At 37.7% G+C, this 22,123-nt stretch overlaps 1 protein-coding gene across 1 annotated transcript in view; it reads right to left on the bottom strand.

Moving 5' to 3' along the window:
* Positions 1–1,952: 1,952 nt before the first annotated feature.
* LOC137402215 (pre-mRNA cleavage complex 2 protein Pcf11-like) overlaps positions 1,953–22,123 on the bottom strand; it is a 61,593-nt gene continuing 41,422 nt past the window's right edge. The window contains exons 30-39 of the mRNA XM_068088715.1: positions 21,353–21,503; positions 21,012–21,195; positions 18,292–18,444; positions 13,718–13,810; positions 10,873–11,061; positions 10,043–10,355; positions 6,583–6,666; positions 5,508–6,207; positions 3,210–3,432; positions 1,953–2,699 (exon numbers count right to left, since the gene is read on the bottom strand). Coding sequence (XP_067944816.1) covers positions 2,574–2,699; positions 3,210–3,432; positions 5,508–6,207; positions 6,583–6,666; positions 10,043–10,355; positions 10,873–11,061; positions 13,718–13,810; positions 18,292–18,444; positions 21,012–21,195; positions 21,353–21,503 — 2,216 coding nt within the window. The 3' untranslated portion in view covers positions 1,953–2,573. The remainder of the gene's footprint in view (positions 2,700–3,209; positions 3,433–5,507; positions 6,208–6,582; positions 6,667–10,042; positions 10,356–10,872; positions 11,062–13,717; positions 13,811–18,291; positions 18,445–21,011; positions 21,196–21,352; positions 21,504–22,123) is intronic.

Raw genomic sequence — 22,123 nt, 5'->3', positions numbered from 1 at the left:
AGAATCTTAGAAGCAACACCACATAGTGGCAACTTAGTATTGTGCCTAGTATTGCTTCTCGGCTTAAGATGTTCTGCGTGTTAAGGTTAAGCTTCCTATCCACCAAAACTTCTCTAAAGGCGAAGAAAATTACATACATATGCCGCATTCACAACTCTTTCTTCCACTGTCATGTTGCGGTCCAGGTAAATGCTAGCATATGAGTTCACCAGTTTGAGATGGACCAGTGTACCTTGGAACTGCTGATTCTGCTTGACAACATAATAATAACAATGATGTTAAAATAATTAAGAGTCATCTTACCTTTTCCGTTAAGAGGACTACTCCAAATAGCTGTGAAACATTTATTGAATAAGACAGCATGATATAGCCGAATTTTATGCACATGTGAACTTTTTTGCTTTTTTGACACACCTGATGACATTAGCTGAATGTGTCCCACTAATGGATAATCCACTAACAGGGCATAAACTTTGTAGCTTTATGATTATTGGTAGTCTAGGAGGGGGTAATTAAAATTAATATCAATGACATCTCATAGCTACACGGAATATCAGTTATTTTATAGCCTGAAATAAAGGGTAGCAATTCAAAGTTATTATATTAGTATCCATTGAGAGCACAGCAGCAGCAGCATTCTTAGTATAACAATGGTGATGTAAAATCAAATTTCAAATGATGTCATAATTTCAAATAACCAGTGTCACAGGTAATGACTTATAAACAACATGTTGTTTGTTTTAAAATACTTACCTTCACCTTTTGTAATGTTTTTTAAACAAGTGAGAACTTTTGGTAGTATTAATCTCTGTGCAGAAGCAAAGTTCTGGCGATCTGTTCTGTGAATGTCTTCATGTCCGAGGCCATGTACTAAGGGTTCAAAGAGGACTTCACCAGTTTCAAGTAGTTCATATGAACAGTATGGCAACCTGTAAAAAGTTACAGATTGTTGTTTGAGTGGATGGATGTAGTAATGTCGGTGGCTTGGATGAATATAGCGTATGGTTTGCTCTGTATGCCAGCTAATCTATTTTACGAAATTTCCTAGTCTTAGGTCCCGCTGTAACTGATCAAGAGGGTTGACAAGTTTTTTAATGTTGTGTACATAATCTTGATCCATCAAATAACCGTTATCTGTGCATCCCATTGTGAAGTTGTGGTGAGCTAACGTGCTCTTCCCAGCAAACACATAATCCATCATGGCCTTTCATCGCCTGGCATCTCCATCAGAGGCATAACCTAGTTTCAAACAGGGAAATGTTAATGGGGCAAATAAAGATTGCTATATGGTATCTCGTCTAGGCCCTCAGACAAATGTTAGAATGGAGTTGCAGGTTAAAATAATTAACGTTATAGAGAGAAAAAGTCTACTGTTTTCTGATCAGCAATAAAACGGTTGTGATAATGTGCCAGCTATTAGGTCCTTTGCGGTTTCAATTTTAACCGCGATTGGTTGGAAGCTGCCCATGTTCTCAGGGAGTTGTCTTAACAATGCATATTTCAGCTGTCAATTTACCTAACACCCATAGATATTTCTTCAGACCTGACCACTTACCATCTAGTCGGGTTACTCACTAGATCCATGCATACCATATAATCGTGATCTATATACATGTTTGTTGTTGCAGCCTAAGCCAAACTTTCAGGTTAGACTTAGTTCCTTAATCCTCAAGTCCTTAGCTAAAATCATGAAAATCGTCACTCTAGTCTTATTAATAGACTTGTATTGTATATCATACCTCCCCTTCTGAGCACATTTGCTATTCATACACATCTTCGACTATTAACTCAGATACCAACTATCTCCAAACTGACTGATGCAAGTTTGACTAATGCATGTAGCAGCCTAAAGAAAGCGTGGACTACCAACACTGCTGCAAATACTTTTGAAATTGAATTATAAGTTATCAGAAATCATAGTAGAACCTTACCAGTTAGTAATGATCATAAATACATTGTATTTATGCATTCGCGCCTGTACAGATCAATGGAACAGTAACCAGAAATATTTTGGTATATACATAATTGCCAAGAAGCTAGCCATCAATATAGCACCTGCACAACAATGTCCAACAATGTTATAACTTAAGACTCATCAAAAAGAATTACATTATTGTTAAAAAAAAGGGAATCAGTTTATGACTTTATCATCTTTACAAGGACTAGTCCAAATACTTCCATACATGAACAGAAGACTCAATATTGCTAATGAGAACACAAGCAATTCATGTATCAGTGTATCGTAATTTGTGATTAAAAAACATGAATTGGCAAAGATAGACATCAGATAAGCAATAATGAAAAAGAACATTTTGAATTCGACCAGTAAACAACAACCTGCAACTGTCTAAATGTTATGCTAGTCATCGTGAAGGTTCAAATCAGTCCTATTCATTCCTGACAGGGATGGATATCAGTCCTATTGATTCCTGACAAAGGTGGATACTAGTCCAATTCATTCCTGACAAGAGTGGATATCAGTCCTATTGATTCCTGACAGGGGTGGATATCAGCCCTATTGATTCCTTATAGGAGTGGATATCAGCTCTATTGATTTCTGACAGAAATCGATATCAGTCCCACTCATCTCTAACAGGGGTTGATCCCCCATCATCACTATGTTCATCCATAACAGGTGTTGGGCATCTTTCCACATCATCTTCTCTTTCATCTCTCACGGGGGTTCCATCGTCTGAATCCTGAATCAAAAACAACGAATTTACAAGTTTAAGTGTCTGAACAACGCATTTTTTATAACAAGTAAATTATAATCTGAGTGTAAAGAGTAGTCAAGTTACATAGTTTCTCAGGCATATTAGGTAGTAGATAATATAATATAATCTGAGTGTAAAGAGTACTCAAGTTACATAGTCTCTCAGTCATATTAGGTAGTAGATAATATAATATAATCTGAGTGTAAAGAGTACTCAAGTTACAGTCTCTCAGACATATTAGGTAGTAGACAATTTAATATAAACTGAGTGTAAAGAGTACTCAAGTTACAGTCTCTCAGACATATTAGGTAGTAGATAATATAATATAAACTGAGTGTAAAGAAAAGCTACAAATACAATGGTTACAGATGCTATGCTCTGACGAGCAATCTAATGAAAGTAGGAGTAACATGTTGCACCCAAAGTGGCAATCACAAAGTGATTAGAATATGGTTTATGAACGTTAAAAAAATGAAAAATAAATATACTGCACACCTCTGTAGTACGCTGAATAACATTTGCCTGTCCGGTGGACATCATTGTGTGAGGCTGAGCACCTGCCAGGGCCATCATTGGTTGCCCTGTATTACCTATTGGTGGTCGACTCATCATCATTGGTGGTCGATTAACATTTGGGACAATGTTACCTACTAGGGCTACATTCGGAGAAACTCCAGGGAATCGTCCTCCTTGGCTAGCCATAATAGGTGGAGGGTTTCTACAACAAATATGGTTACCATAAAACCTCTAGTTGAACACCACATTTAATTGAGCGCCACCTTTAATTGACTGCCACCTTGACATTCTTTTATCTTTACAAAGCCATAATAGAAGGTGATGAGTAGAAAAGTGTCCACAAAATCGTACAAATAATTACTCGGTTACATCCATAACATTAATTCTTTCAGATTTTCTGTTTGTATCGAAGTCCGTTTTTCAACTTCAAAGCTTTTCATTTTTACGTTAAAACTTTGAAAGTAACAGCATAGAAATAACTGATAACTGTATCAGGCTAATAGTAATTGTTTGTTTAACATGGTTTTAATACTTCGACATATGTGAAAAATGGTTTACATTTCTGATGGTATATGAACGACTAGTTTTAGGCTACAAGTTGTGCTTAACGCGAATATTGCTAGAAGTTTATCGTTATTTGGTTGAAGTTTTGCTCTACTAACAAAACTGTTTGGACGCTAATATCGATTAGTTCAGCAGTGCAGAAGATTTGAAGTCAGCAAACGTTGTGGAAGGTATTCGACAGCTCAAAGAAGATGTTCATTCCATCACAAGCAACAATCAGGACGGACTAGCCGAGCAAAGTTTTTTCTTTTCTATTATTGGTGAGTTCGACAGAATTCTATTTTCTCATGCTAACCTCGATAAATATGTTATACAAACAATCAATGCAAATATTTTTGTTTCTAAAACATTAATGTTTGTTTCTGCATGTATTTTAAGTATATTAGTAAGTAAGTTCATTTATGTCACTTGTTCTTGAATATATGTTTGTAACATTTGATAGATTATTACTATATATAAATTTGCAGACTCATAGCATATTACTTGATAGCATTCTATTGGTTATCTTAGCACAAATTACAATGGATCGTCACTCATAACTCCTTTTCTATTGCAAATAAAAAGCCAGTTTTGGCTGCAAACTGCAGCAAACATGTCAGTGAGTGCAATGAGCTTTTATGCAACATTGTTAATTATAGTTATAAAAAAAGTATGCCTTCAAATTTAGAATGAAATAAAAAATTGAAAGCTTCAACAAATTGCGAAGCAGGGCACAGGCTATAATATCATTGCAGGTTAATGGCAAGCAATAGATATTAACCAGTAGAGATATTTCTTGGCTTCCCAATGCATATTTATTTAAATATCTTTGACAAGTTGGATATAAGTTAGCAGATTTATTGCTCTGCCTGAAGGAGTGCAAAATATTGGCAACATTCACTTATGTAAAAGGGTTAAATTTATCTTCCCAAAATTCTGACAAGGTATTTGAAAAGTATAACAACAGCTTCTATTTGACTGCTGCTATAGGACAAGGGTTAAAAATTAGAGCGCCACGGCATTCAAATATAGGTTTTACGGTTTATAAAGAATAACCAGACATAAGGGCTCACTAAGGCTGGTTTCAGTAAGGCAGAATATTAAGGACGACCGCACAGTAACCAAAGCAAACTAATTGTTACAAACATAGCATTGTTTTAGTGAAATCTATTTATCTTAACTGACTTGTAACTTATTCTCGTTCTAACACAAAACTATCAACTGCCAAGCACCTTGATTCAAATGTCTGATGCTTTCACTACTTAGCTAGAACAGAGATTTCTTAACAGCCTCTTTAAGACAACACAGAAGATCTCAATCTGTAAAACTGTCTACCATACGTCTAGGATTATCTTTATTAATTCTGCTGCGGACGCAGTTCAAGGAGTAAACACTGAGCTTACCAAACACTGACTACTTCCTTTACAACATATTTTGTTTGACAAGTTAAAAAGCTAATGATCTTGTGATGGAAACAAGAGTTTTTACGCCGGAATACGCATCCAAGTTATTTACAAAAAGCGCATCTACAGTAATTCCTCCTAGTTCATGGCTTCAACTACAGTGGCTTCGCCGCATCACAGTTTTTCAAAGGCGCTCATTTGTATACGTAGAAAGCGAACACGCCTCTCAGCCGTCTTGCCGCTATACATTTAGGGTTCACTAGAGTCCACTAAATTAAGGACCAATACGGACACACCATGTGAATGTAGAATGTAGTTGCGATTAAGTTACCTATATTGATTAGTTGGTCCAGCAAAGGATAGCGGTGCTATGTGTGAAGGACCCGGGGGAACAGTTGGCCTGCCTGACATCATGCCTGGTATTTGCCCTCCGGGATGAATAGGCATTCTTTGCTGTATTGGTGGACCTCCTTGCGCCATTAGTGGACCTCCTTGCGCCATTAGTGGACCTCCTTGCGCCATTAGTGGACCTCCTTGCGCCATTAGTGAACCTCCTTGAGACATTAGTGGACCTCCTTGAGACATTAGTGGACCTCCTTGAGACATTAGTGGACCTCCTTGAGACATTACTGGACCTCCTTGAGACATTACTGGACCTCCAGGGGTGATCGGTGGACCTCCTTGCGCCATTGGTGGACCTCCTTGCGCCATTAGTAGACCTCCTTGAGACACTACTGGACCTCCAGGGGTGATTGGTGGACCTCCTTGAGTCATTAATGAACCTCCTTGTGGAATTGGTGCACTGCTTTGACTTATTGGTGGACCACACTGAGGCATTTGTGAAACACCTGGCGCCATTGATGGACCACTTTGAGCCATCCGTGGCCCTGCTTGTGTGATTGATGGTCCACTCTGTGGATGGGACAGTGGAGCCGCCCTCACAACAGCTTGGTTTGGTCGAATTGAAGGTTGCAGCGAGTGCCCAGAGGTTGCCTGGGTTGCGCCACGTGAGAGGGATTGCACGGGCGTGGCTATAACAAGTATATGGCAATAAATGAAGAATTGGGAACATGGAATCTAACTTACTACAGACATTGTACATGTACATACAACTAGTAACAGAAGCGTTTACATACAAGATTTCACACCTAGGCATCTGACCTATTACATTGCATTCATGTAACATTTCTCATTTACATACTACGGCTCCAAAAAACAATCAAAACTTTTGTTTGAATTTTCGATACATGGTGAATTATCGTATCTTTATCAAGTCAAAAAAGAGCCAACTTTGTTCTTTTTAAAAACTGTCAACATTTAAGAGTAACAGGCAATTGATAACAAGCAGTTTCTTATGCAGTCATCCAAGAAAATGGATAAAATAGAAGGCGTTGAAGCTTCCATACCTTTGGTCGTAGCTTCCTGACTACTAGTGGATTGAGGGGTAAGCAGAGTAACATTACTTTTTACAGCTGTCGGCGTCCTTGACCCTGCAATAGATTACATATATAAAATAAAGCAAAGTAAACACTATTAGGGTTCATCTACTGGTAAAAACATAACGACTTTACGATGATCCCATTCACCAATGTTTGTTAACACTTTGAAGCTTTGTCTGGTATATATGAGCCGTTATGAAGGATTTCCGCGGCGAAAAAGTCAACTCACACTAGATATAATCGAGACTAATCAATTTATACTTCATTATTTATATTTCATCTTCAATTTTTAAAAACTTCTAAACTTTTACTTGTTAAATTTAGGACATCATATGTTAAAAATCACATCAAATATGGAAAAAAAATTGCTCAAACTTTGTTGTATGTGAAATTTTTTTCTATAGAGGTGATCATTAGGCTGGAGTTTGATAGTAGCTTGAGCTACTCGTGGTTCAGCGCTGCCAGGATAGAATATCCTGGACATACCCTTACTGTGCTAGCAGGGATATCAGCACATCAGGATTTGGATGAACCAAGATGTAAGTACGACCATATGGTACGATGCTTGATAGGAAGTGTCGGGCTAGGGTTTCTATGATGAGTTTAATATCCAGATGGAGCTTCATGATAGGACGGATTTAACTGTTTGGAGATGGGCGATTTGAAAATCAACCCCATTTAACGAGATATGGCCAATAGTATAAATTATATAATCGGGTAATAGCTGATAATTGTCAGAGTGAGCGATGCTGGAAATAAAACGCGCGGGCCTTCTAGTCTTATAATAAGAACATTCCATGGCCTTCCACACACTTGGGCATCCATGAAATAATATCAAATAAATGTTTTTAATAACAACGAACACAAAACAGTTTCTTTTTACATTAAAATATCCAAATAAATATTAACATTATTAACATATTAACAAATTATGTGGTAACACGATTACAAACTTGTAAAAGCTCAAAAGCGAACCGTTAATCGCAGGATTCCAATCTACGGCGTTTTCGTGATGGCTGCGATTAACTGTTTGTTTTTGAGCTTTTAGGAGCTTGTAATCACATTTCCACATATTTTGCACCTACAACACAGCAGAGTAAAACATGGTGAATCTTTTGACACCAAATAACTGTAATGTGCATTTTGTTGTCCGAAAATTCTTATACTGCGTTGATCCCAGGTCAAGGTTTAACGGCGAAAACCAGAAAATAGAGATTTCTGCTTCATATTAACTATAGGTTAGAATTTCTACAGAAAGTTCCATATTTATATACACTAGTCTGTACGCTTGGCAGTGCAGCGTGAGAGATCATCCTAAGTAACTGGTTTGTGCATAATTAATTGATGAAGTGGCAAGGCGGCCTGGTGGTTAGGTGGTTAGCGCACCGGCCTGAAAAATGGAGTATTAGAGTTGAAATCCCGAACGAGTCAATTTTTTCTTAAGGCACATAAATTACATAATTTTTTTATTGTATATTTCAATACATCAGAGTCTTGGCTTTCGAATGAGCTATTGTTTGCCATGGTGAGACAGACATTGGTTGGTGTTTATAGGATTTCCCCAGAGCTCTACCGCAGAAATGTTTACTGGCACAGGCTCGGAAATTGTGACGTCCCAATTTTCTTATGTGGTGTTGTGTGCTCTTACTGGCTATTTTATTGCTTACCGCTTATAGTTATCAACTACGATAATGAGGCTAGTGTCAGGCGAAGATAGGACAACTCCGGAGAACCAATGAAGTTGACAAAGGAATCAGTGTCAATAGTTCTCCATGTACAGATTATTTCTATGATAAATAACTCAGATTCCAAGCACTATACTATGTTTTCCCGATGGTATTATACACTAGCCCTCTCATTTTATTGTGATGTTGAGGGTCGTGACTGAGACTAATTAGTTTCAAGCATTGCCTGATCTCGCGAAAGTGCGATTGACATGTAGTCCTAGGACCACGCAACCGCAGGTCACAATTTAATCGATGCGATTTCATTACCTTTTATCAACGACAGTACATTTATTGAAGCATAATTAATTAACCCAGAACATGTTTTTGTATTGGTCGGGCGTTAGCACGATCCAGGGCATTGTTGATTATCTAGAATCCTAGTTTATTATCAGCGCTCTCTGGGTTTAACAGCACCGATTGTCACAGAAAAGCGCAGCCTCAATGGCAGCGAAAGAGATCGACTACCTAAGGCTAAATAGTAATTGTGACATCACATTTTGAGAACCTGAACCAAGTGTTTTTGTTGCAGGACATACTTTTGACACCTTGTTTTTCATAGTTCTATTATTCCTTGTGTATTGAATATAGGCTCATTCGAAAGCCAAGACTACGATGTATTGACATATATAATAAAAAAATTATGTAACTTATGTGCTTTAATGTTATTACTGTAGCGAAGGATGGACACGACTCTTCTAATCGTAAAGATCAAAAATGGAATTGTCTGCTCTACCCAGAGGTACTTATTACAAGTCAACTGCCTGTATTTTAAAAACATTTAGTTAAGTCAATATAATCATGATATTTTGTTTTGTAACGATGATTTTGATGTGAGAACAAAAAATTAGTTTTGAAGACAAAAATACCCGTGATGCAAGCTCCAAGCTATGACATGAGAAGGTCATTTTTTGGCGAAACACATATGTATGTCAATGCTGACAACTAACCAATGCGTGAATATGAGACAAAAAGCACTACTGTTGCCGCCATTCTAATATAGTTTCCTTAACTAGTCGCTCCCTTACATGTTTTGGTTACCTGACATGTAGATCATTATAACTCAAGTTTGAAGCTAATTTTAAAACACCAAAAGTCTCCGCTGTATTTATGAGTTTCACAGTTACTTTCGAGTAAAGGTTATAGAATCACACCAATCGGCTTGTGAGTATATCCGCAGAGTGTGTTAGCAAGTTAGCTTGTGAGTATATCTGCAGAGTGCGTTTGCAAGAATTTCTTCTTTTAGACAAACACGAAATTTAAAAAATGGCCTGTAAAATTAGCTACTCTCGGAATTCATCCGTTTAAAACTGATTAATGGAGGCCATCCTTTTATCGATAAGGATTTAGAAGACAAATTTTAGATAATCCAGTAAATTGAGCAATTTTGATAAAATTATATAAGGCCGCAGCTGTTACTGGTAAATACTTTGCAAAAATCGAACTTCACCATTTCATTGTTATAAAAATCTTGGACATTTCAATAAGTCTATCAGCTTGTTCAGGTGCATTTTAACTACTGTTTTTGAATATGAAAACAGCAAGGAGGGCATAACTTCAATACTAAAAGTAATTATAGAACTAAGGTGCATGTGTTTGGTTAAACCTAATGTCAGTATGTAGGACAGTTAGTGTCAAGGTCATACAACATCAACTAATTATAACCAGTACACATTTCAACAAAATGTACTGTTGCGACTCACCATTCAGAGTTCCTATTGGCTCTATTTTTAAACTTGTTTCTTGTTTTATTTTCAATTCAGGCTCTTGTTTGATTTTGGTGTCAGTTGCCTCCTCTTGCTTCTCAGTATGTTCAACTTGGACTGACATAATATCCGGTGGTTTGACATTCTTCATGATGCCTGCGAGCATGATAAGGGGGTCATCCTTGGCACCTTTGGGGGTCGGAGGAGCTGTGTTAGTTTTCTGGATTAGATTAGTGAGCAGGCCGAGACCGTCCAGCTCGGACTTGGGTGCAGACTGACTACTGTTGGAGTCCTTTTTTGTAAGAGCCTCCTACAAACAAAGAATCGCCCGCTAAGATTAATCACCTAGTATCACAACTGTCCCGCGGCCACACTGAAAGGCGAAGATAAAATTATTATTCGGCTAGCCGCTGCAGCAGACCAACAATACCAGCACGTCGGGCCATGTTCAGATGTTGAGATAACAGTTTGATAACATGTCCAGACATGTTCATATAAGATATTTTCCAGCATATTTTAGAGAAAGAAACAAAACAATGACAGACTTTTGTACATGCAGAAGACATCTTAGATTTATAACGTGTTTGATCATATTGAAGGAAATCTTGCATAAATGATCCCAGGTTTGCCCCGAACTTGAACACCTTGAATCGGCACCTTAACTGACAAAAAGCAACCAGATTTGATGATAAAAAAACAGGTTAAGTGAGAGTTATCACAATTTTCAACCACGAGCAGATAATAACAAGCTACTGATACAACGTTTAACATCATGAGTAGTTGTCTACCCACTCCGTGACTGCAATATGAAGCCTGATAGTCTGTACCTTTACAGGAGGAACATTTGCTGTAGGAGAAATAATAGGGGTGAGAGGTGACTGCGGTGGTATGCTTATCCTCGGTGACTGAGGAATGCTGCCAGGCTGCCCTGTTGATGATGAATTTTCATCTCCACTTTGACTCCTCTCCAAGATAGAACTCTCGACAGCATCTTCATAGCATACAGGGTGGTAAGTCTGCAAGAAAGCACGCCGAACTATATGGCGACACGCAGACAACAGAACAGTCCGATCACCAGACACATGAAAAAGAATAGCAAACGATAGAAAAATACTGATACTTTCTAATAAAATATACTAAGATTTTTTGCAATTTCACCTTAATATAAACATCCCGTAGCAACAAAATGAATGATGTCAGTGATTATAAATTAGAATATTTACCAAAAATAGCTAGGGACAACTTCTCAATTATTGAGTGAAATTTGACCTCTCATTCAGCTACCATGAATTGCCAATGAGTGCTTTCCATCATTTTTCTATACTATTAATGATCGACTCGAGAACATTTAGCATTGATTTTCCCTCTTTTATTCTTGCCAGCGAAGCGCCGGCATTCAGTTATCTCAGATTTCAGAATTGTATATATGCAGATGTACTGCATGTACAAGCACAAGCACTCCTATATATAGTAATTGTATATACAGGTGTACAGCATGAACAAGCACATGTACTCCCATATATAATAATTGTATATACGGGTGCACTGCATGTACAAGCACATGCACTCCTATATGTAGTAATTGTATATACAGGTGTACTGCATGTACAAACACATGTACTCCCATATATAATAACTGTATATACAGGTGCACTGCATGTACAAGCACATGTACTCCCATATATAATATTTGTATACAAAGGTGTACTGCATGTACAAGCACATGTACTCCCATATATAATAATTGTATATACAGGTACACTAAATGTACAAGCACATGCACTCCCATATATAATAATTGTATATACAGGTGTACTGCATGTACAAACACATGTACTCCCATATATAATAATTGTATATACAGGTGTACTGCATGTACAAGCACATGCACTCCTATATATAGTAACTGTATATACAGGTGTACTGCATGTACAAGCACATGTACTCCTATATATAGTAACTGTATATACAGGTGTACTGCATGTACAAGCACATGTACTCCTATATATAGTAATTGTATATACAGGTGTACAACATGTACAAGCACATGCACTCCCTTATGTAGAAATTGTGAAAATTAAGATCCATAAAAAGGTTTCAATGTCTAAGATACTGATGGGCATCTTACATAACTGCTCCTAGCTTTATCCCAACCCGGTTAGAAAGGCAAAAACACAATCGATTTAGATGACATATAAAACAAGGTGTAATGGGAGCTAACTGTTTGAGGAGTTTAAATTATGGCTCATGTTTCATACAAAATGCAGTTTTTATTTGATAGACATTCCCATTTTGCATGTACTGTAGGTCTGGAACCCCTTGAAGAACAACTAACTATTCTACCACAAGCTTAGCAATTGTTTTTAACTACTTACAAGATATTGTGTAACTACTGTTAAAAATAATATATATTCCTAACATACATTCTATGTTATTATTATATAAATATATCATAATAATGAGTAGAGGCTGCTGCAAACACTAAAACTCTGTCGAGGCAACTGCTACTGGAATATCCATGATCTTGAGAACAGACATAAATCATGTTGAGAAGGTGTCCAACTATTAATCTAGCATTGATTTCCTCATTTTCCTCATAGGCACATGAGAGGCACATGAGGAGAATGAGTAAGATTGTAAAATGAAGAAAAATATAAAATTTCCTTATTTACACAATAAGTATGACTCGTTGCAAATACTCTGTTTGCTCGTCTTATTAACAGCATTCACAGACCATGAAGAAGCAGACGGACATCGGAAACATATAACTATGAAAATTAAACCATAACAGGTAAGATGACCTTGCACCAAATTTTAGTAGATTTTATCAGAAAGTATTGGTATTTTTCTATCATTTGAGATTACGATTTTGAGCAATTCTAAAAGCTGATGCAGGAATTGTGAATCAAACCAAAGAATAACAAATACATAATATCTCTCAAACAAAATTACTATCTTAGTATTGAGTGAGTGAAATTGGAGGATATCAAGATGTTATATGAACCTAATGTGAAGCTAATGTGAAGCTAATCACTATTTGGAGAGCATCTCAGACCAGTGCTATCCTTGAAGTCTGAACTATGGTAGTGCACACGCTCAGATTTGTAAGTAATTGGAAACCTTATTGCCTAGTTACAGTAATGCGCCTAGTAACAGCCTTCCCGTTGCCTTCCATAGCCTATGCAAACATGTATTCATCATGAAAATGATGATTGATTACTCAGCATAACAACTGCCCACGGATTATTAGGCAGTTTATTCACGCTTGGCTAGGGCTGGTTATTGTTCGTGAGGAAGACATTTCCCCTCACTATTATTAGCTAAAAGGAAACTGCAAGACGGAAACAAATGGAAACTTCTCAACTTAAGTTCAAACGTACCAAAGCTCCAGAGATGTTGATATATGTTTAGAAGACAGGCTAACATCTTACAAAGAATCTGTGTTGATATCTCATTATATGCAAATAAAATTATATGCAAAATTATATTGCAAATAAACGATTCAATTAGTTCCATGATTTGCAAGCTTCATTTAATCAATTTGATTCGATCCAGTAACGCTGTTTGAACAGTTGGCACACGCAATGCACGTTACGTCAACTGTTTGGAAAAACCTGAGTAATCTAGTTATCTTAGGTATGCAAATCAGCGATTGTGACCCCTGATTCTTACCTTATCTTGCACTTGGACCGCGTCTTTAAGGTGCCATTCCTCCTCATCGTCATTCCAGTAGCGTTCAAATGGCTCCCTGCACACGCAACAGTTCTGCAACAAATATCATGAGGTACTGGGTCAATCCGTTAACACAATAACTACTGGGCTCTCACGAAGTCGCCATTTTGAATACCCCCATTAATTAAAACTTCTTTGTGGCAAGTATAAAACAAAGCACATTGTTCGGCCAACGGGAACAGCGCTGTTATAACAGTAATCACTATACAGGGCTAATTTACTGAGTCAGCTTATCTTCAGCAATAACTGCATGTTTATACTATTGGTAACAGCTCTACACTGAATACGGAACTATTTAGCTGTTGGTCTTTCCATTGAGCAGCAGTCTTTAATTAGCTTGCTTTACTGATTGAAACTTGCACCATGGACAAATGATTAGCTTATCACTTAAAGGAGATGCCGATCTTCCTCCTAGTTTTACTGTAAATGATAATCACTGTGTTTCCATGCTTCAAATGGGTTTGAAGTTGCTTCCACTTCGAATTATACAAACGGTAACATCTGAAGACATTCGACATGCTAAATCAGTGTGAAAGCATTCACCGTGAGAGTACTTTGACATCCCAGAAACACTCACTGCCAAGGGGTCCAAATTGACAACACTCAGTTAAGCTGTTCCCAATACTGCCACTCACCTGTTTTCTGATTGACTTTTTGCCTTTACAGAACATTTACATGTGAAGGATTGGTTGCTCGTAGGAGGATGACGAAATAATTACTAGTTAGTACAACTAGTTGACTATGCATAAACTGAGAAGTGACCCCGACTAAAAAGTGAGTCTACTTTACCAAGTTATTTTTGAGGGATGCATCGTGAACCTTAGAAAGATCTACAGTGGAATTCCAACCGCTCAAACGGTAGGGTGTGAATAATTGGCAGCGGGCAACTCTGAACTCATTTGAAGCATGCAAACGCAGTGTATAGGCGATTGCCTGTTGTATTAATACAATATGGCAATAACGTTGAAAATGTTTTCAAAAAGTGCTGAATATTACTTTCAAGGCCAACAGGCAAACATCACCAGCCTAACAGAACATATTACTCATGATTGCTCATACAAAAATACCATTGAACATCCAAGAGAATAGGCGTATTGTAAAAACCCAAAATACCATCATAGCACGCGCTAACCTTTATTCGGATTTCCAACTGTAACACCTCAACTTTACCCAGGACCTACTCAACATAATTTCATTATATATTTCAGTATTACGTCTAACTTCTGAAACAGCTGAAGGCCTTGAAATTCAGCTATAAAACCACTACATGGTAAAATATGTCTCTATGTACTAAGTAATCGTGCTCTTCAAAAAATCGTTGGAATAGAGAAAGGTTCCTGTAGCTAATAGTAGAGCAATAAATTGGGCCTATGTAACAAGGAAAAAACAGTGTCTGGAAGTTTGCCAGGCCATTAGTTCATCTAGTCTCGGCATGGTAATTCCCTGGGCTCACTAGAAAAGTAGCCGATTTGACCACTAACGCCAGTAAGAGTTTGAGGGCACGACTCAGCAGGAGTTTTTGTCTGGCTTACTTAGCCGAGTAAGAGAAAGTTGAAAAATGGAGAAGAATTTATCAGTTGCACACGTATCCCGTGTCAGAGACATTCACGTAGGACCTTACATCCTAGTTGAAATGGCTGCCATATTAGCGATGGAAGTTGCTGAGGATCAGACAGCGCAACCTGTCGACATAGTGGTTAAATACTGGTTACAGCTTCTCGCAATCATTCTTTGTTCTCATGAGAATGATTTCTTTACTGAGAGAGTACAATACCGAATAACCTTTAGCGACCATCTACCAATACTGCACCGACCAAGAAAAGAGCTTTTCACGTTTTTAAAGAAGGCCCTTCACAACAAGCCGATAGAAGAAAAGACAAGAATGTGCGCGCTTTGGTTAAGTAAAGCACACAGCCTGCTATATTCCAGTTCCAGCGAGTTGGGAGCTCAGGAGACCAAATTCTTGGACATCTGCTATGAAGGAACTAAACGCGGCATGTCTGGAACAACTGAAAGTTTTTTGTTGTGTTCGACACGAGTGCCTGCCTTGGTTCACTGTTTATCTAGTGATGCACCTGCACAGGTTGACCGTCAATCACTTAAGGCATGGCTTATTGAATTAGTCAGAGAGGGGAAAACTACTATCGTAGGGTACATCTTAGATAAGTTGCAGCTGTGCCAACATCAATGCTTCATTAATAACCTACTCCAATATGCCGGCACACGAATGATGAAGGCTGATCTGCAGTGTAGACTGAGCTCCTATGTTTTATCAAACGATGGTGTGACAGGACGCATGTATGGTTTAGTGTGCTATAATGAATTTGAGAAATGTAATGAGGATTTGGTAAGATGGGGTGCTGAGAAGGAGGCAGACTCTATGATAGAAGCAATGTCAGCTGCTGGAATTCGTGTGAAAGCACTAAAGAACTGGGAGGCTCATCGACTAAATAAAGAGTTAGAAAATTTTCTAAGATCCATTGCAGAGTGCTGTTCAGCTGTGTTTATCTCCATTATGTCTCACGGACGTGAAGGGATAATTCATGGAAACAACAGCACCGGTGATGATGAAAATTGGTGCCACATCAACTCTATTTTAACTGCCGTGGACGCAAAAATACCCCATTCCATTTGCAAGGTATATATCCAATAACGTTTACACATAACTATGCGATAGAAGGAAGAATTAACTGTTTCAAATCTTCCTACAATGTAAGAGAAAAACCTTGCTTCTAATCTTTTTTTTACTTTGAAACCATTTACTTGTGATTAAGCCAATGACTTTCGATTCACTCTATGTGAATGTTTTTCAAACCGCGACCGATGGTGTGTAACTACATGTAATTAGTGTGAAAGGACCCAACTGAAGGATTAGTGGTTAAAGAAATCTGCAAACTATTTTTAATAAAGATATACATGTATATATACAGTGAGCCAATTCCTTTACCAGAAAATAACATTTCAGTGCCTTCTAAATAAAGATCTATCTGTAACAACAGGTGCTCATGGTGCAGGCATGCCAGGGGAACGGGACTTCAAAAAGAGGTGACGCTCAAGGCATTGGCAAGGACTTTCCTCATATCGAATTGACAATTAGTGAGACAATCCTCATGATGGCGAGTGTATTTGGGAAGACATGCAACAGAAGCCACTTCATACCCGCAATTGCCAAGTACCTAGGAAAACCTGATGGCCGGACCAGTCTTCAGCAGATGTTTACGAGGGCAATTAACGACTGTCATCAACAGCAAAGGGTCGATTTAGACCGTGATAATCACGAGTCGATAATTTTATCTACAGCCAGGGAGGTTATTCTCCCCATGATTGGCTAATAACATTCTAGATTTGGTTGTCTCGACCAATTCACGGTTCAGAGCAATTTCTTGTTTTAAACATATGTTACACAGAACTAGCAATTTTTTTTCTTCCAGTTTTTGCAGTTTTTATATGCAAAAACGTTAACACAAATTTACAAGTTTTTAAAATAATAATATAGTGAATCGTCTATAAATAGACAATTCAGGGTACCTTGCAATTCGACATTGCATATTTGCATTTTATTGCCAACATTAATTCAGCCATACGATGGTCAACACTGCGCTCAAATTTTATTTGATGACTTTTATTACTCGCCTTTCAACTGTGAAACTTGTGGCATCGCCGCTTGTTAACATTTATACATAACACCTACTCTTGCTCATCATACACCTACCTACTATACACCTACTCGTGTAATTTACATTCTGTTTCACTTGTTCTACTGGCAAAACATGTCAAACTACCCTATGTTATTCTAGAGAGAGTTGGTTTTGATTTCAAACAAAATCCCCTTTTTTAGTGCATTTTGTGTATCGTTTTTACATATACTTGCTGACAATAAATGAGCTACTCACCTAAATGACACATACTCTCAACTAACAAATGTAAAGTCAGCATTGTTCATCCCTGTTGTTATATCAGCGACTTCGGTTAAAAACGTCTTAAGTGCACTAAAATATTGTCTCATCGTTCGACTAGCTAATAACAATGACAAAAAAGGCACCAAATCATAGATCCCTTATCTACTGTCAGCCGTGTATAGATGCTCGCTCTTATGATTATTCGCTTTATCCGTAATCAAGTTTTAGCGTTTTTAATCTTGAAACATCTTGGAAGTCAGATTATCTCAAACATCAAAAACAATCACAAATGATAGAAAAATAACGATACTTTCTGATAAAATCCACTTAAATTTGATGGAAGTTAATCTTTAGGTAATTTTTGTGTATTACACTATTTCACTTATTTCATTTTTAATTTGAAACTGAACCACAAGCATTTTATTGCTCCATGTCTCCAGTTTTTCAATTCGGTCTCCACATGGTGATCGGACACACTCACTAGCGAAATCATCTAATTACGAGAAACTGTATGTAGCAAGTGTTCAGACTTGGAATGAGCAGCAAAAATCCCAACTATTATCCCAACTACTACCCTAAACTTCACGCAAGCTTCCACTACCATGCAATACTTACATCGTTCTCTTCGGTCCCCGTAGCTTTTGGACACATGATTGCTTCGGGATGAATAGGTACTGCACTATCTGACGAGGTACCGGTTTCTGTCTGGGTATTGAGAAACACGTTGGACTGAGTAATATCTGAGAATTCCTCATACGATATCCAATCCTGCGAGGAAAACACAACCATTAGTGCTGACCACTGAGAATTACAATAGGGCAATTAATCAGATCAGAGACAGCCTTCCATTGAAGTCTTCTCAATCTGAACCCTAGCACCAAGGTCACACAACTCCAATGCTGTACAGTAGAAAATATTTACAGTGGACGCCCGTCATACGACATTGATCCATTCCAGTATTGGCACCGTAAGACGAAAATTTTGTATAGAGTGGTACAGAAACCCATAATAATTATCTAATGCAAAAACCGCATGGTAAACAACATCAAAATTTTATAGTTGGTACTGTACATATTGAAAATTAGTAACAAAATAGTACATTACCCTTAGTAACTATAGTTACCTACAGTAATTTTACTGTATTTAGTGGTTATGATCTGCTTATGATTATGGTTCTTACTTCTTCCATTTAACGTAATTACCCATCTTAGGACTCCTGGCTAACGAATTAAAGACCTATATTTAGTTATATACATATAATGAATTGAAATTTATAATAAATATTACATTAAACAGTAAAATGCCCAATAAATTTTCACTTTCGCTTAATTTTCACAAATTTTCGTTTCACTCACACAATATCAAGCATTTACGAAACTCGAAGAATGCTGAACTGAGAGAGTTAGCATCTCTTTTTGGCGTTGTGGGAGAGATCTCGGTGAATGGTATATCAGCATTTTTGTTATTCCGACGTATTCAGAACACCCAAAGCTAAATTTGAATTTCGAGAGACATTTTTGTTCATGTCGTATAGCGAAAAGCCGTAACAAAGTAATGAGAACAACATGCTCCACATCGTAAGTCGAAAAAACCATAACGGAATTGGCATTGTTAGAAATAGTGAGAAATATTCAATGATGCAGACCAGCATGTTTATGACCAATATAGAATGTCTCTAGCTTGCTTGATGATCAAAACACAAACACACAAATCTAATTACAAATATTTTGGCCTACTTTGATAAGCCTTAGTCTTATCTTGAGATGAAAATGCCAACTGAAAGTGGACCTTTTGCCATCCCCTCCCACTTACATACTCTAGTAAGTGGACTTTGATTGTTATCTGTAAACTCACTACTTCCTGGTCACAGCACCTTTCATGCTGCAGAGCTTATATCACCTGCCAACTACTGCAGCATATAGCACCTGCCGACTGCTGAAGCATATAGCACCTGCCGACTGCTGCAGCCTATAGCACCGGCCAGGTATTTTCTAGACTAAAAGTAGTAGTTTTTTCATAGTTTGGCAAGAGATGCGCCTTATACTCCAGAGCGATTTATCTTAATCTATGAAACTATTGACAAGTTATTATCAACCAATCAGCACAAAGGAAAAAGTAAAGGTTGACTTGCAACAAAATTCACATTACAGTTATTTGATATGAAAAGATTCACCATGTCTTACTCTGCTGTGTTGTAGGTGCCAAATATGTGGAAATGTGATTAAAAAGCTCTTAAAAGCTCAAAAACGAACAGTTAATCGTCGCCATCACGAAACCGCCGTAGATTAGAATCTCTTTCTAAAACGGCTCAAATGGGACGTAGTTGTGAGAGATGACTTCTGTTTACACTTTCATGCAACCTCATTCGTCGCAATATTTTTACAAATATACTTCCCGCATTCAATAAAACCATGCCTATTGTTCTTACGCGTCTATTTTATCGTCATTGTAATGCTGTCACTTTCAGCACTGATATCTTATAACCTACCGTGAAAATTTGTTTAATTTTTTAACCTTAGCTCGAAGGAGTACATATCATTGTCTGATAAACATGAAGAGCCTGTTGGTCTCCTGTGATAATTGAAAAATAGTGCAGAAATTATTCGCGAAGTATGGGTCATATGATCAGATTACGATTAGATGATTAGACCAAGCCGAAACAAAACTGTAAAGTAGCGAGCATCTGTATTTGATACGAGGTCTTCGGTAGAACCCAAGTGTTTGTCATAAATTAGTGCTGCGAGAAGTTTTATATTGAGCCTTTTATTGGTCTTTCAATTTACGGGAGAACATCACGTGACAAAACCATAACCAGATGTAATGACTACATCAGAGAAATAAACTGATTCGGCTCTACGGCGGGTTCGTGATGGCTGCGATCAACTGTTCGTTTTTGAGCTTTTAAGAGCTTATAATCACATTTCCACATACTTTGCACCTACAACACAGCAGAGTAAGACATGGTGAATCTTTTGATACCAAATAACTGATATGTGAATTTTGTTGCAAGTCAACCTTTAAAGTTGGTGAGAAACTTGTAAGCGACTGGCGAAAGGCTACCCTTACTGAAAATACAAAAAAAAAGAGAAAAAAGGTCAATCACAGACTAAAAGCTAGGTGGGCCGGTTCTTTCACCTCCGGTGTCAACGTAGTTGAAAAGTAACGCTGACACCACAACTGACAAACCTTGTCGCAAGCAAGCGCAACTATTGCACTACCTACTTACAGGAAAAAATCTGTTGAGCCACAAAGACAGGACATCACTGTTTGTTCAGAACGATACACGGTTTCCTTGCTTGTAAACCTCTCTAATGCTATCTTGAGTATTATCTTACCTCCACCTGTATGTACCAGTTTCTGCTAGAGCTCTGCATTGATCTGTTGCGTTCTTTTGTGTTCTGTCTGAAGTGCCAATCATGGTGATTTTCATATTTTTTAACAGCTGACTTGAGGAACCTGAGGCCGCACATGCTACATTGATTGCCAGTGTATAGCCTCTGCACCACGCCTTCATATCTCCTATGGAATTAAATAAAAGAAATTGACCAATCACTAGTCTCCAGACATACTTTTCTAAGATTCAGGCAGACGTTAATCTAGACCCGGCCCATCTAAAGCTATCGGCTGGATGGTCTGGCTAGTGACAAGCAGAGACAAGAAACCGCGGTGAACATACTTCTGGAGTAGACTAGGGGCAAGAGTTGAAAGATCCGGTATATGTTCCATTTTGTCGACTTCCTCTTTTTTACTGATAATGCCGTGGTCGAGCAGCTTCTTAAACAACGAGTTGATGTCGAGTGCTGGTGCTTGGGCTGCAGGAGCAGAGTCTACAATATTGCAACCATCATGCTACAAGAGGGCTAAAGAGGCTGAAACAGGAGCACACTCAGTTATGCTATACACAAACTAAGGCTGATTCCACCAGTTTTATGAAAAACTCAATAGAGAGTTGTCTTATCTATTCGTACCAAAGAATTGCGCCTTCATACAAGGAGCAATGAGATTAGACAACTCCAAGTGCTGTAAAAACCATGACCTAACCCTCTGACGGCCGGTATTCCAACATTGCGTATAGTGTTTCAAAAACCCTAACGGCGGGAATACCGACATTTATATGAATCTGTTTACAAATGCTGTTTCTAAGTAACAGCATAAACCAATCAAATTAATTTTGTCACAGGACATAAGACAAGAAATTTCACTTCAATTTCTAACCACTGTCAAATATAATAACAATTTTTATCGGAACAATATCACGAAAAAGTTGATACGACTCATTTGTTGGTAGCTCATGGATGATTGTGATGCAAATGAAGAATTATATGATACTAACTATAATTTTCCAGATTGTTTTGAGTCATAAAACGATGATGAACATGGGCTTGATGGATATGATACTACTGTAAATATAAGTTTTGAAAATCATACGAATTATTATGGTTTTAGC

This window comes from Watersipora subatra, chromosome 8, assembly GCF_963576615.1.
Source record: "Watersipora subatra chromosome 8, tzWatSuba1.1, whole genome shotgun sequence".
Classification (NCBI taxonomy): Eukaryota; Metazoa; Bryozoa; class Gymnolaemata; order Cheilostomatida; family Watersiporidae; genus Watersipora; species Watersipora subatra.
Note: the sequence above shows the minus strand (reverse complement) of the source record. Positions and strands in the feature narration are given on the sequence as shown.